The 14,132-nt window shown below is 38.2% G+C and overlaps 1 protein-coding gene across 1 annotated transcript in view; it reads left to right on the forward strand.

Annotated features, from left to right (window-relative positions):
- The window catches only part of ptpn11b (protein tyrosine phosphatase non-receptor type 11b), a 57,712-nt gene that overhangs the window by 10,323 nt on the left and 33,257 nt on the right, over positions 1-14,132 (forward strand). Inside the window, exon 2 of the mRNA XM_048614869.1 lies at positions 12,172-12,366. Coding sequence (XP_048470826.1) covers positions 12,172-12,366 — 195 coding nt within the window. The remainder of the gene's footprint in view (positions 1-12,171; positions 12,367-14,132) is intronic.

Below are 14,132 nucleotides of genomic sequence, written 5' to 3' on the forward strand. Positions count from 1 at the left end.
TTGTGGGGAAGTTTGGTCCCAATGGGGTAGTCCATAAGGGATTGTACCAGATTCATGAAACACATGAATGTGGGCTGTGGAGGGCAGTTGTGAGATAATTAGATTGTGAGGGTTAAGGAATCTGATTGCTAGATTGGTTAACTAGGTAGGCTTAGAGGGCTGTGAGAAAACACTTTTTGGCTCATTTTAGCACTCAAGCACTGCTGGAAATATGTTATCTCTTGCATTCAACTATCCTCGGTTCCTTTCAGCTTCAGATATGGGAAATCCGTAGCTCCCAACCTTAACTGATTGATAGACTGCTCCCTTTAGTGAGCTTTCCACCTAGTCTTCTTCCCTCGTTCCCCAATCTCTCTTTCCCCATATCAAAAAAAAGTTAAGTTTTAACTTCCCGCTCAACCCGAACTCACCTGTTTTGGGGGGGGTTAAAATTGCACCTATTACTTGTAGGCTGAAGTGTGAGGAGTGACCATTTGGTCTAAACATCAAAGGTTTAGACCATACCGCCACAAGGGATTACTAATTTCAGCTGTGGGGAGAAAAACTGAGGGGGGAAAAAATGTAGAAAATAAGAGCAGGGAATGTTTCATGAAACAAAATGTTAAGCTGTTTCAATCCTCATTGCTAATTAGAGAATAACCAAATTGAAAATAGTTTTGAATCAAATATTATAGTTCCACTCCCATTTTGACCAGCTTGCACAATTAACTGTAACAGCATGAATAATGTAATCTCATTCAAAAGTCAGTGTTTCCCTCTGTGTTTTCAATAGCTTTGGACATACAAATTTGAGTTTTTATGTCTGATACAAGCACCCCTCTTTTATTCTGTCTGGCTCTGGCTCCATCTGTGTCTCCCCCCACCCGGTCTGTGTGTATCGTCTCTGTCTTTCCTTCCTTTTCCCTCATTTTTTTTCTCTTTCTTTCTTGTTGATTTAACACCTGAATGTCACTTGGCATCACCTTGTGATGACCCAGCTGCAATTGGAAAAACTACCACATGAGAAGTTTAGTTTAGTGCAAACCCAATTTCTGCTATTATGTACAGTTTCATAGTCACTTTGCTGTCTTCAAAAATTTCCTTACTTAACTATTTTCATTTACAACCAATGAAGGAAATGATAATGATGATATCTATCCTTTTTGTTTCACCATCTCTTGTGGCTCAATGTCATGTGTGGGTGGCGGAAATGAGTATAAGATCAGCACAATTTAAACATTTAAAAGATAACATTTCTTACTTTTTTTGAAATTGCAATAATAGAAGTTAAATTTTTGAGCCAATAGTGACTGTTCTCATTTTATTTTGAGATTTAGTTCATTTAAATGCATCGTATAAATATTTTTGGATGTAAAGATAGGTACAGGATTTTTAGTTTTATTATTTAGGATTTTAGTTCATATTATAATAGAAAATAAAAGAATTGAACGTTCTGTAAATCTCCATTCTTTGCTGCCCTACTTATTATAATTCTAAGATTGTTCTTGTTTTCTTAACGTGCGGCTGAATTTACTTAAAATCTGTGTGTATTAATGAGTATCAGTTGATAATGCAGTTACTAATGGCAAATTAATATTGATCGTTAAACCAATTAGTTATGAGGCATTTACCAGTCAAATGCTTAGCGAAAGAATTGTTTATATAGCACCCTTCACTGCCTCCCATAGCACCTTACAACCAATGAAATACTTTTGAAGTGTGGTCACAAATGCAATATAGGAATCAGCAGACAATTTGTGCCTAGCAAGCTGCTAAAATAGCTGTTCAATAATAACTAGATTTCTTTTGTGTGATGTTGTTTGAGGAAAAATAGTGGGCTGGGCGTCTCTAGCTCCCTGCTTTTCTTTGGAATTATTCCATGGGATCCATAATGGCAGCTGAGGCTTCCCATTGACAGCTTAGTCAACAGACACCATTTCCAATAATTTAGGCTCCCTTAGTGTTTCATCGAATTGTCAGCCAACTAGATTATAGTACTCAATTCTTTGGGATTGATCATAAATCCACAGCATTCTGACTTGATCATTTCTGTTCTCCACTGAGCCACGGCTGACCTGGATCAGCATGTTTATAGTATCCGTGTGCTAAAATTATTTTATAATGGAAAGTATAAATTGTAATACTAGCAGTTAACAGGTATACTGAGGATTCGTGAATTTGATTTGATTTATTGTCGCATGTACTGAGATACAGTGAAAAGTGCTGTTTTGCGTGTTCTACAGGCAAATCATACCATACAAAGTACAACAGGTAGCAGGACAGATTGCAGAATACATTGTGAGAGAGACAGAGAGGAAGTCCATTCAAAAGGGACAAAAGCAAGAAAGAAGCTGTTCTTTAATCTATTCTGATGTGTATTCAAATTTTCATTTCCTCTGTCAAACAGAAGAGGGTATAACCAGGGTAGGAGGGGTTTGATTTATGTTGGTTACTTTCTTGGGGCAGTGGGAAGTATAGATGAAGTAAATGAATGGAAGGACTGGGCTGTGTTCAGGTCTCTCTGTAGTTTTTTGCAATTTTGGGACGAGCAGTCGCCATTCCACGCGGTGATGCACCCAGATAGGATGCTTTCTATGGTGCGTCTATAAAAATTGACAAGAATCTTTGTGGATATGTTAGATTTCCTTAGCCTCTTGAAGTGGAGGTGTTTATTGTGCTTTCTTGACCATCCCATTCACATGGATGGACCAGGACAGATTGTTGGTGATCAGCACTCCCAAGAACTTGATGCTGTCAACCATCTCCACTTCAGCGCCATTGATGCAGACAGGAGCATGCCCTCCACTCCGCTCCCTGAAATCAATGACCATCTCCTTTGTTTTGCCAACGTTGATGGAGGGATTGTTTTCTTGACCCTATGAGCACTTAGCGGCAATCTCTTTCCTGTACCCTGTCTTGTATTGTTTGTTTGAGAACCAACCTACATTGGTAGTGTCATCAGCACACGTGTAAATGGAGTTGGGGTGGAATTTGGCCAGACAGTCACAAATGTGTAAGGAGTACAGTAGGGGGCTGAGGTATACAGCCTTCTGGGGCACCAGTGTTGAGGATTATCATGGAGGAGGAGCTGTCACCTGTTCTTACTGATTGTGGTCTATGGGTCAGGAAGTAGCGGTTCCGGTTAGAGTGGGGAGCTGAGGCCTAAGTCTGAGTTTGGAAATTAGTTTGTTTGGAACTTTGGTGTTAAAGGTGGAGCTGTAGTCAATAAGCCTGACGTAGTTATCCTTGTTATCCAGATGTCCCAGGGATGAGTATAGGGCTAGGGGGAGCATCTGTCGTGGACATGTTGCACCAATAGGCAAATTGCAAAGGATCAAGGCAATCTGGTAGGCTAGAGTTGGTGAGCCATAACTATCCCATCGAAGCACTTCATGATTATGGAGGTCAGAGTTGTAGACATTGGGGATAATGGTGGTCTTGAAGCAGATATGGACCAGATCGAAGTAAAGAGAGGTTAAAGATGTGTGCAGTACTCCCGCCAGCTGGTCTGCACAGGATCTGAGTGCACGGCTGGGGACTTTGTCTGGGCCAGTCTCTTCTTGTGGGAACATATAAGTAGAAGGAGCAAAAGTAGGCTAGTAAGCCTTTTCAGCCCATTCTGCCATGCAATAAAATCATTGCCTGATCAGATTATGGCCTTAACCCTACTTTCCTGCTGCTTCCCGTAACCCTCGACTCACCTTAGAATTCCATACATTATCAATCTACTGAGGGGAGAAATATTCTTCCTCATCTCCATCTTAAATGGTAGACCTTTTATTTCAAAACTCTTTTCCCCATAGTTTCAGATTTCCCCCAGGAAGGGAAAACATTCTTTCAGCATCTGTACAGTCAAGTCCCTTCAGAATCTTGTTTCAACAAAATCATTTTTCATTCTTTTAAACTCCAATGAGTACAAACTAAGCTTCTTAATCTTGCCTCGCACTAAAAAAAAATCCTTATCTCCCTCATACTGAACCTTCTCTAAACTGCTTCCACTAAGTATGACCAAGTAAGGATCAGTTCTTCCTATTGAGCTCTTCCATGTATGGTCCCAGTAAAACCAACATGAGGATTATTGATTTGGAATCCATGTGGGTGAGTCTGAGCCAGAGGCAGTCATCGAGGAATGTGATATGGCTATGGAAATGAGTTTTAGTAAATACCTTGTCAAATGCTAGGAGCAACCAATGAAATTAATGACAGTGGACAAGAAAAAAGATTGGAATGGAAATCCTGTCTGAGAGAGGAGTAGAACTTCAAGGTGGGCATGCCTGGAAGAGATGTGGCAGTGAGTTAAATACTAAATAAAAACGGAAAGAACTGCAGATCCTGTAAATCAGAAACATAAACAAATTGCAGGAGAAGCTCAGCAGGTCTGGCAGCCTCTGTGGAGAGAAATCGGAGTTAATGTTTTGGGTATGAACTGGGTCCTGAGGAAGGGTCACTTGACCTTTAAATGTTAACATTTTGATTTCTCTCCACAGAGGCTGCCAGACCTGCTGAGCTTTTCCAGCAATTTCTGTTTTTGTGTAAGAAAATGATTAAATTTGGTAAATGAATATTAGAAATAAATGTTCCAATTTAGATGGAGCATACACAGCTATTAATTGTGGATTTCATTTAAGGTCATATTATAAAGAGGGTAGATTATAACTTTACACTTGTAATTTAGAGCTGCAAATGACACATTGGAGTAAAACTGAATCTTATTGTACATATTTTCTGAATGGAAAATGGGAAACAGAAGATCAATTTGGAGGCCAACCTCCCGTAACCAAACAAAATTGGAGGTATACTCATGAATTTTGGGTTGGGCTGCCATATTTTGGCATCCTGAGAGTGTACATAAAACAACCATTTGATTATTTGAATTTATTAATAAAGGAAACTAATGTCAGTATTAGGACATAACACAAATGTATTTTTGAGCAGTTCAATTATTGGGCCTGTTGCACCCAAGGTTACCTGATCTACATCAAGTCTAATAAATGATCCTTAAAGGAACAGCTGGAGAGGCCACCACCGAATAATTCCTTTTCTCCAAAACTACTTTACTTAATTTTTCTCTGCTTCTTAGCACTACTGTTGGCAAGGCAGGTGAAAGTTGAAGATGACCTGATAGATGAGCTAACTGGAGACAGAACAGGCACTGATGGCTCACTCAAAATATTGAAATAAAGGGCAAGGATTAATTTTGGGTGAGTCTTGGACCAGTCTCTGTTGCTGTGTAGGGCATTTGTTTGCACTTAAATGATTTTATCACCCATTTAAATCAGAAGCAGTACTGGATTTGATAACCTCTATAAGGCTGTCTTTGTCACGCTGTTAAAATCTTTAGTCAAGGATACATTTATAGCCATGTTATGCTGTTTTCCAGTTCAAATAGGGACTTCAAGCATCAATATTCTTTCTTCTGAATGTTTTGGTGAGGAGGCTGTTTATATCCAGTTTTCTATCCTGTTTATAATTTGTTTGAACTGTAGAATATATTTAAACTAAATATTTGAATACCATGTCAACAATTCAAAATATGCTGTTGTTTTAGGCTCACAGATACCAAATATAGGGGAGATTGCAAGAATTTGGGATAAAACATGGATAAATGTTTATAGTTATATATGTGAGGTGTTTTTTTTCCTGTGTAATGTAAATGTCAAATTAATTTACTGCAAACAAATGACAAATGTTTCATTTGCAAGGAAGTACTGTTGACTTGAGTAATATTTTAGTTAGGGCATATTTGCAGCATTGTTTACAGTTTCTGGTACCCCATTTTAAGAAGGAGGTAAAAGTAACCCTGTGATGGGAAACTTACATTTGTAGATTCACTAGGATGTTGCCAAGGATCAGCAGTTCCAACAACAAAGACAAATGTGGGAAGGCAGATCTCTTTCTTTTCTTTTTATCACTAGAGATAAATTGATTTTAAAAAAGTCTTCAATGTATGACAATATACATACTTATTTCAATTATTGATCATTTGAGACAGAACAAGAGGGCACAACTTTAAAACAAATGCAGAAATAATTAGAGGTTAGAAAGCGTTCCATGGCTAGTTGATGAGCGTGTGTGTATGGTAAACAGACAAGAGAATGAATTCCAAACAACCTGAAAGATTAACTCTGTTTGTCTCTCTGTTGAAACTGCAAGACCTGCTGAATACTTTGTTTTTTATCTTAAATAAGAGAATATGATTTGAAATAGGTGGCTCATGTAGAGAAAAACACTAGCATAGACTGAGTTAGCTGTTATGTAGAAATTGTAAACAACATTGCCTCTGCAAATGGTGTGTGCCCATGCAGTTAAATTGCCTCTGAAGACTTGTTGCTCCATTCCCACTTGATTCTTGCCTGCTAAAATCTTTATTAGGTGCTTACCCAGTTGAAGCACCCATCTGATTTGGATATAAGCCTTTATTATTCAAATCGAGATCCCATGATTTCATTAGACTGGCAATGATGCTTTGCTGGCCTGAGTGAACTACCCATAAAAGTCAACTCACTAAGGAAAATCTACCAGCAAAGCAAGTCAGAAAGTCTCCTTTATTGACACCAGGAGGAGTAGGAGTTATTTGCTAGACTCTACTGTTGTGTGAACAATCTGTTTTGCTGCTCATTATGTTATATGAACTCTATTATTATTCGGTAAGATATGTTTTTTGCCAGCATCATTTCTAGGTAGGAATATACAGGGCTTGCCTGGTTTCATGTGGTAGAAAACATTGATTTGGTAGCCTATGGAGAAGATGCTGTTGCAGAAGACAAGATGCATGACCGCAACTAAGCACAAATTATACTGATGTGATAGACATTGCTTCAGAGACTGAGACCCAGATGGTAGGTTTACCCCTTTTGAGATCTGAAGTTGCTGTTCTCCCAAGGTTGCGTGACTGCATAGAAGGTGGTGCATAAGGCACTCCTTAGCATTAACCTTTTTATAACCTTGGGTGCTATAATACTGTATCTCTGCTTCCCCATGCTTCCTTTCTTTTCCACAGAAAAGATGTCCTTAGGATTACTTTACACCTGTGATTCTGACCAGCCCAAAACCAGTTGGCTGCCTCTTGCCACCCTTTTTGAACAAAAACCTGGTTAGGATATACAAATGAAGTCCAGGATTTAACAGCTGAAATTTCTAATTAATGCAAAGTAGATTATCCATTGGTAGTGAAGTTTTCAATTCGAAGAACAAGTAATTACATAATGAATTCCTGAAAATTATGTTCAATGTTTCATTTGCTACAGACCCTTTTAAGTGACTCTCTACTTGAGCTGTAAATTTCTAAGCTAGCACTTGAATTCATGTGAGTGAAAGATGGTGTTTCCTCCAGAGGATGGTTCACACTCAAGAAGAAAGGGAGCCTGTTATTCTGTGGTTATGGTTATTGTTCATATCAGAATGACATCCTCCTCATGGTCTGTAACACAAAAAATAGGTTCGACGAAGTGATAGGGATTAATGGGATCAGAAGCAGAGATTTGAAATGACTGCAGAATGAAGTTCAGCAACGTGTGCTACAGTGGTGTTGAGGAAATCCTTGTGAGTACAAAGGCTATGGATGGTGCAGGGCTGTGCAAAGAGTAACTAATTGAGAACTTCACCACAACAAGCCTTGTCAAATAATTGATATTTTTTCAGCACTGTTGCCAGATTTTCAACATAAGCTTCCATGCATTTACTGGTTGAGCCAACACTTCCTAGTTGAAGAGGACCATGTGCTTTGATATCCTTCACCTATCAGTCAAAAATCTTTCCTGCAAATGAAGCCCTACATAAAGACCTTCCATGACCCAGATTAAGAAATCTTAGGGCCTTTCCTGTCCTTGGTGTGACTGTGTGTATTCTTTCACTCACTCTTTCAGTTGGCCTCTATGATATTATGCTCCACCCACTTTGTGGCCAGGTTTGATGCAAGTTGAAAATTCCCCCAATTAATCTTTCTCTAACTTTTTCTGTAATAGCATAGAGAATATGAATGAAAGAGGATGTTTTAGATTAGTAATATTAATTATTAGTTGGAAGCAAATAAAGACTTTGACAATTCAACAAAATTCAAAAACTCCTATAACTGTCATGATTCCTCGTGATAACCGATGAATATTTGCATTCACACGCTTTTTCCCATCTGCCTAATCTGAAGGAGTTATTGCACCAAGTATTAAAATGCCGAATTATCTCAGTAAACATGAACCTGGAGCAATTTTAATATTAAGTATCAGTAATCATTGGAATGGATGGAGAAAAACAACAAAAATTAATACTATGCTAATCTATTCTGCAGCAAATGATTATTTTCTCTTTTTCTCAATCCTGTTTGCAATACACAGCAAAACATTGATACACTCCAGAATTGACACATTTACCTTTTAGTGCTTTAGATGCCAAAGTCCTGAGTTTGGTGTAGGTACTTTTATGTCAATAAGGTGATGCAACATCCATAAGTATTAAGTCACTTAAGGAATGTATTTTTCACTGGATACATTACTGTTATTTTAAGCTATGTAACACGTTAGGATTCAGCTATTGTGGAATCTATCGTATTTATATTGCAGAGTGTAATTTGCAGCAACAAAGGACAGCACATGTACAGATTCAGGTCTAGATATCTTTTTAATAAGCTGTCATCTGAACTAGAATTTGAAGGCAGCTTGCATTACTGAACTGAATAGTTTGTGACTGGTCATCTACGTAATATCAGAATGCCAAGGTACTATACAAGTTGAAATGATTCTGAAATACCATAAATGACATTAGTTATTCCTATTAGGAAAACTTAAAAAGAAGGCTTGACGTATGATTGTGTAGCAACTCCTCAAAATTATTCCAATTATATTTCAATACTTAATGTAGTAAATGTTTGTGATTTTTAATTTCTACAAAAGTGTGGTCTACTAAGTACTACCATTTGCTAAAAAAAAACTTTTCTAAGCAAGCAATACATCACAGATCAACATTTAAAAGTTGATTTCATGTTAAAGGCAAAGGAAGGCCTGGAAGGTGTTTTATTTCTAATCAGCTAGGTTGCTTAGTGATGTCACTAATAGATAGCTGCCTCATTTAATTACTAATTGTAAACTGTTGGTTTTGGGAAGATGTTTCTGGTTAAACACCCAGTATCCTCTTAAAAACCAAAAGAACTGCGGGTGCTGTAAATCAGGAACAAAAACAAAGTTGCTGGAAAAGCTCAGCAGGTCTGGCAGCATCTGTGGAGGAGAAAACAGAGTTAATGTTTCGGGTCCGGTGACCCTTCCTCAGAACTGTTCTGAGGAAGGCAACAGATGCTGCCAGACCTGCTGAGCTTTTCCAGCAACTTTGTTTTTGACCCAGTATCCTTTGTTTGCTGCATACTGTGATTAGATATTTTTGAGTTTTCTCTGAATGTTAGAATATTTTCACATTCATCAAATTCTGATATATTTTCAACTTTCATTTTTTATGTCTGTGATGTAACTTTTTAGTCTATTCCCAGGCAGATTTTGATGGCTAAGGTTGCCGTTAATGTGGCAACAAAGACCTTGAAATAGAGATAGTAGACTTTGGGCTTTAAGGCTCATCCTTCAGGAACCAGCATTTTGAAGGGGCCTTTCCTTGAGTAGATGCGTGACCACCGGATTCATACGTTGGGTCTCTTAGTAATGCAAACATGACAGTGAGTGTGAAAAGAACAGGAATGGAGCTTGCTTATGTCTGCTCCGATCATGTGTAGTTCAATCAGAAAAATCTTTCCTCCTGTTGAACCCCTGCACAAGGACCTCCCCATGACACTGCTTAAATATCTTGGGGTCTTTCCCACCTGTAGTGTGATTGAGTGAAATAATGCACACTCTTTCAGTTGCCTGATGTGATACTCTGCCCTAATTTCAGTTAAGAAAGAAAGGCTTCCATTTATATTTGCCTTTTTTTTTGTCCTTGACATGCCGTATGCTTTACAGCCAATGAAATACTTGTGAAGCATAGCTGCTGCAGCAATGCAGGAAGTGTAGCAGCCAAGCTGCAGAAAATAGATTTCAAGACAGCAATATGACAATGACCAGATACCCCTCTCTTTTTTTTTTTGCTGCTGTTGATTGAATGATACCTTTAAAGGCTCAAGACACTAGGAATATCCCCTTCAAAATATTTCCATGGGACCTATTTTTAACTCACTTGAGAGGTTTGACAGGGCCTCAGTTTAATATCTTGTCTAAAAGACAGTACCTCTGAAACTGTAGCACTCCCTCAGTCTGGTACCTTTTTAAAGAGTGCAACATTCCCTATACTGTGCTGAAATATCAAGCTTGATTTGTGTTCAAGCACTGAAGTAGACTTGGGCCAATGACTTCTGACCGCCAGAGCCAAGAATGCAACCCATAAACTACAGAAATCATACAGCTGTTTACGCAAACATTTTCTTCCCCACTTTGAAAATAATTGAAAATCTGATTGTTAAACCAAGATTTTGGGGGAAAGAAGCTCAACATGATGCTTTAAGTTTTCAAGACAAAATAATGGTGAGTATATCCAGGGTCTTCACTAATATGTTTACATTTTTGCTATTGGAGAAGATCAGTTTTTTTTAAAAAATGTCCTTTTAATTTTTAACCTGCAAAATGGTTATGAAATTTGATTTAAACAAAGTTTTTTAGGTTATAATTTTTTTTATTTATGTGAGATACCTAGTGGAGGATAAGTCAGGCGAGCTGTTGGATTTCAAAGTGAGGCAACCACAGATATGATCATCCTGTCTTAAGTCAAATATTTGTCTTGTTCACCGATCCATTGCAAGATAGCAGATAATGGTGTCATGTTATGTTATTAGGTTCTAAGCTCAGGCTGTGAAACATTGCCAGACCCTCGGTTCCGAAGTACTTCAAGATTCTATCCACCAACTGGCCAGTTTACATTTGTATTGTAAACCATAATCTGTATTACCTGAACAGTAAAAGTCTAATTTTGAGACTTAACTGCAAAATCTAGGCCTGGATTTTTTAAAATGGTTTTTTGGAGGGATGAAGGAGGTGAAATGGAAATTTGATTGGTCAGCTCATGTCTGTCCTGACTGTCCCAGACATGGCTTTCAAAGGCTGCTAATTTTGGGGCAATTGAAGACCCCAAGCCCAGACAGACAGACATGTGCATGTACATACCTGTCAAGCAAGTTACCCTTGTTCCTCACTTGGGAAACCAGGCACCTTTCGTGTCCGCCACGAAGGCGGTAATTAGGGAGATGGGGAATTGAGGCCCAAAAATAGCTGTGAATTGATCACTTTAGGGTCTTAATTGATTGCCTAAGTCTCCAATGGACCTTCTCGTGCAAAAGTTAATTTGACTGGCAAGAAATCTCTTAGGGCCGACCCACCCAATTATTACCCCTCCTCACCACCTCTCAAAGATTTTGCCCTCGGTTTCTATTAGTAAGATCAGGTTTAAAGAGTTGTATATGAGCACTTCTCAACACCAATCAATTATTTGTTTTTTTTCCTGTTTTATTGTAAAAGAAAACCTTGCAAAAACCATATACCACACTTTAACATGGTTGCATCAAATATCATCTCTACACAAAATTGACTTTCTTGTGAAAGTCCATTTTTTGTTCGATTGTACTCTGATATCACCTAATCAGACAGTGCCTTTTATAATTGTTTTATTACAGGGTAACAATAGAATGCATTAATCTTGTACTGTCATTTTCACTTCATTTTGTTACACTACCAAACTAATTGAGCCTTAATCCTTGCATGTTCCTCAAAAAAAATCCTTTATGGGTACAGTTGTGTGTTTGAAGACATGAGATATTTTGTATCAGTTGTTTATGGTCTATAAAATATACAGTCCTACTTCTGTATATGTTTATCAAGCACAACATAACTGAACTATGGGATTATTTTGAAGCTTTTTAGTAGGCAATCTAAGCTAGAAGCTCAGCCCATAAGAAGACTTTATGATCTGTTATCTTTATGCTTATCCAATATATAGCATGAACCACTTTTAAAATGGACCAATAATATTCTAAAACTAATCTTGACAGTTTTATCATATTTAGATGATACAATGTTGAATAACCTTCATATAGTATTATAACCTCATATTCTAAGCTCCAATAAATAATTGACACCCTTTTTTTTAAGTAAGTGGATTGTGTATTTTCTCACTTGTAGTTTTATTTTGTTTTCCTTTGGGGTTATCTGTTCCTTTTTTTTTCCGCCTCAGGCGAAATGAAGAAGTTACACATATCAAGATCCAGAATACAGGGGACTATTATGACCTGTATGGAGGTGAAAAGTTTGCAACATTGGCAGAATTGGTTCAGTATTACACAGAGCAACAAGGTCTCTTACGAGAGAAGAATGGAGACCTAATTGAACTGAAGTATCCTCTGAATTGCCAAGATCCAACATCTGAAAGGTGCTGTATTTCTTGTATTTTTTTTTCTCTCTGCAACCCTTGACTCCTTTGGCTAACAGAATTGGTAGGCAGTCAATATAAATATTTGCCATTGTTCTTTCTCGATCAAATTGCAGTGAGTATTTTGTAACATCATTTTTTTTTAAAAAATTTCTATTTATTCTTGGATGTTGGTGTCACAGACAAGGTCAATGATTCATTGCCCATCCCTAATTTCCTTTGAGATGTTGTTGATGAGCAGCCTTATGGAACTTCTCCATTCTGTGTGGTGCAGATACTCCCACAGCATTGTTAGCTAGAGTGAAGCAGGATTTTGGCCCAGTGATAATGGTACCACAACATATTAACATGTCAGGGTAACGTGTGACATGGAGGCAACTTGCAGTTCATTGTTCCCTTGTAGCTCTAGGCAGCAAAAGTCATGGATTTGGAAGGTGTTCTTCAAGAAGCTTAAATGAGTTGCTGCAATGCATATTGTAGATGCACATACTACAGCCACTGCAGGCTGGTTGCGGAGGAAGTAAATATTTGTTGTGATGAAAGGTGTGTCACCTAAGCAGACTAGTTGGTTGGTTTGTCCTTGATGGTTTTGAGCCTCTTCAGTGTTATGGCCAAAAGAATCAGGAGCAGGACTGGGCCATTGCTCCTTTTGTCCACACAATCATTAACTAAGATCATGACAGATCTGATTAGTCTCCATTCCTATCTACCTAACAATAACCTTTTCAGTCCTCTTGCTTATCAATAATTTCTCTTCCTCTGCCTTAAGAATATTCAAAGACACTGCTTCCACCACTTTTTTTTGAGGATGAACCTTCCAAAGACTTGTGACCCTGTTGATGGAGGAACACACATCAAGGCAAGAAGATTGTATATATTCATTATGAACCGATCATAGGACCGTATTTGCATCACTGAAACTGTCGTTTTTGTTTGAGTACTCTTGAGTACTCAATGGAAGCGAGAGTGTTGCACCACAAACTGGAGACCAAAATCAACGCCTTCAGAGATCCTGGGTGATCTTGGCAAATTTTCTGATAGTCCTCACCATGGGGTCAGAGAAACAAGGGCCAAGGATATAGTTGTATGTCATTTTTTTTAAACAACTATTGTTACATAAAATAGAAAACTTATTTTGATGACACAATTGATAAGCAGAACATGGGTGGAGGCAGCAAATTTGTAAATAGACTTCAAGCCTAAAGCACATTTGGTTCTAATTTTTCCATTGGCGAATGTTAGTGCCAATGATGAGGTTTTATTCAAGGATTCTCTAACAACTTGACGACAGCAGATGGATAAAGATCTTCATAATGTGATTTGCAGCTGATGTTTTTTAAGTTGAGGATTAAAATGTCAGCAATGTAATGAGGGATTTTAAAGAGGAACTGTCTTTGGCTTCTGTATTTTTCTTCCACCATAACTTTTAGGTTTTTAGTTTTAGAATTCTGGTGGCAGGAAATAATCTTTATAGATCTCTATTTCCAATTACCATTAACTATTTGATATACCAAGGTGTAGAGCTGGATGAACACAGCAGGCCAAGCAGCATCAGAGAAGCAGGAAGGCTGACGTTTCAGGCCTAGACCCTTCAGAAATGGGGGAGGGGAAGGGGGTTCTGAAATAAATAGGAAGAGAGGGGGAGGCGGATAGAAGATGGATAGAGGAGAAGATAGGTGGAGAGGAGACAGACAGGTCAAAGCGGCGGGGTTGGAGCCAGTAAAGGTGAGTGTAGGTGGGGAGTTAGGGAGGGGATAGGTCAGTCC

Source organism: Rhincodon typus, chromosome 31, assembly GCF_021869965.1.
Source record: "Rhincodon typus isolate 14 chromosome 31, sRhiTyp1.1, whole genome shotgun sequence".
Taxonomy (NCBI): domain Eukaryota; kingdom Metazoa; phylum Chordata; class Chondrichthyes; order Orectolobiformes; family Rhincodontidae; genus Rhincodon; species Rhincodon typus.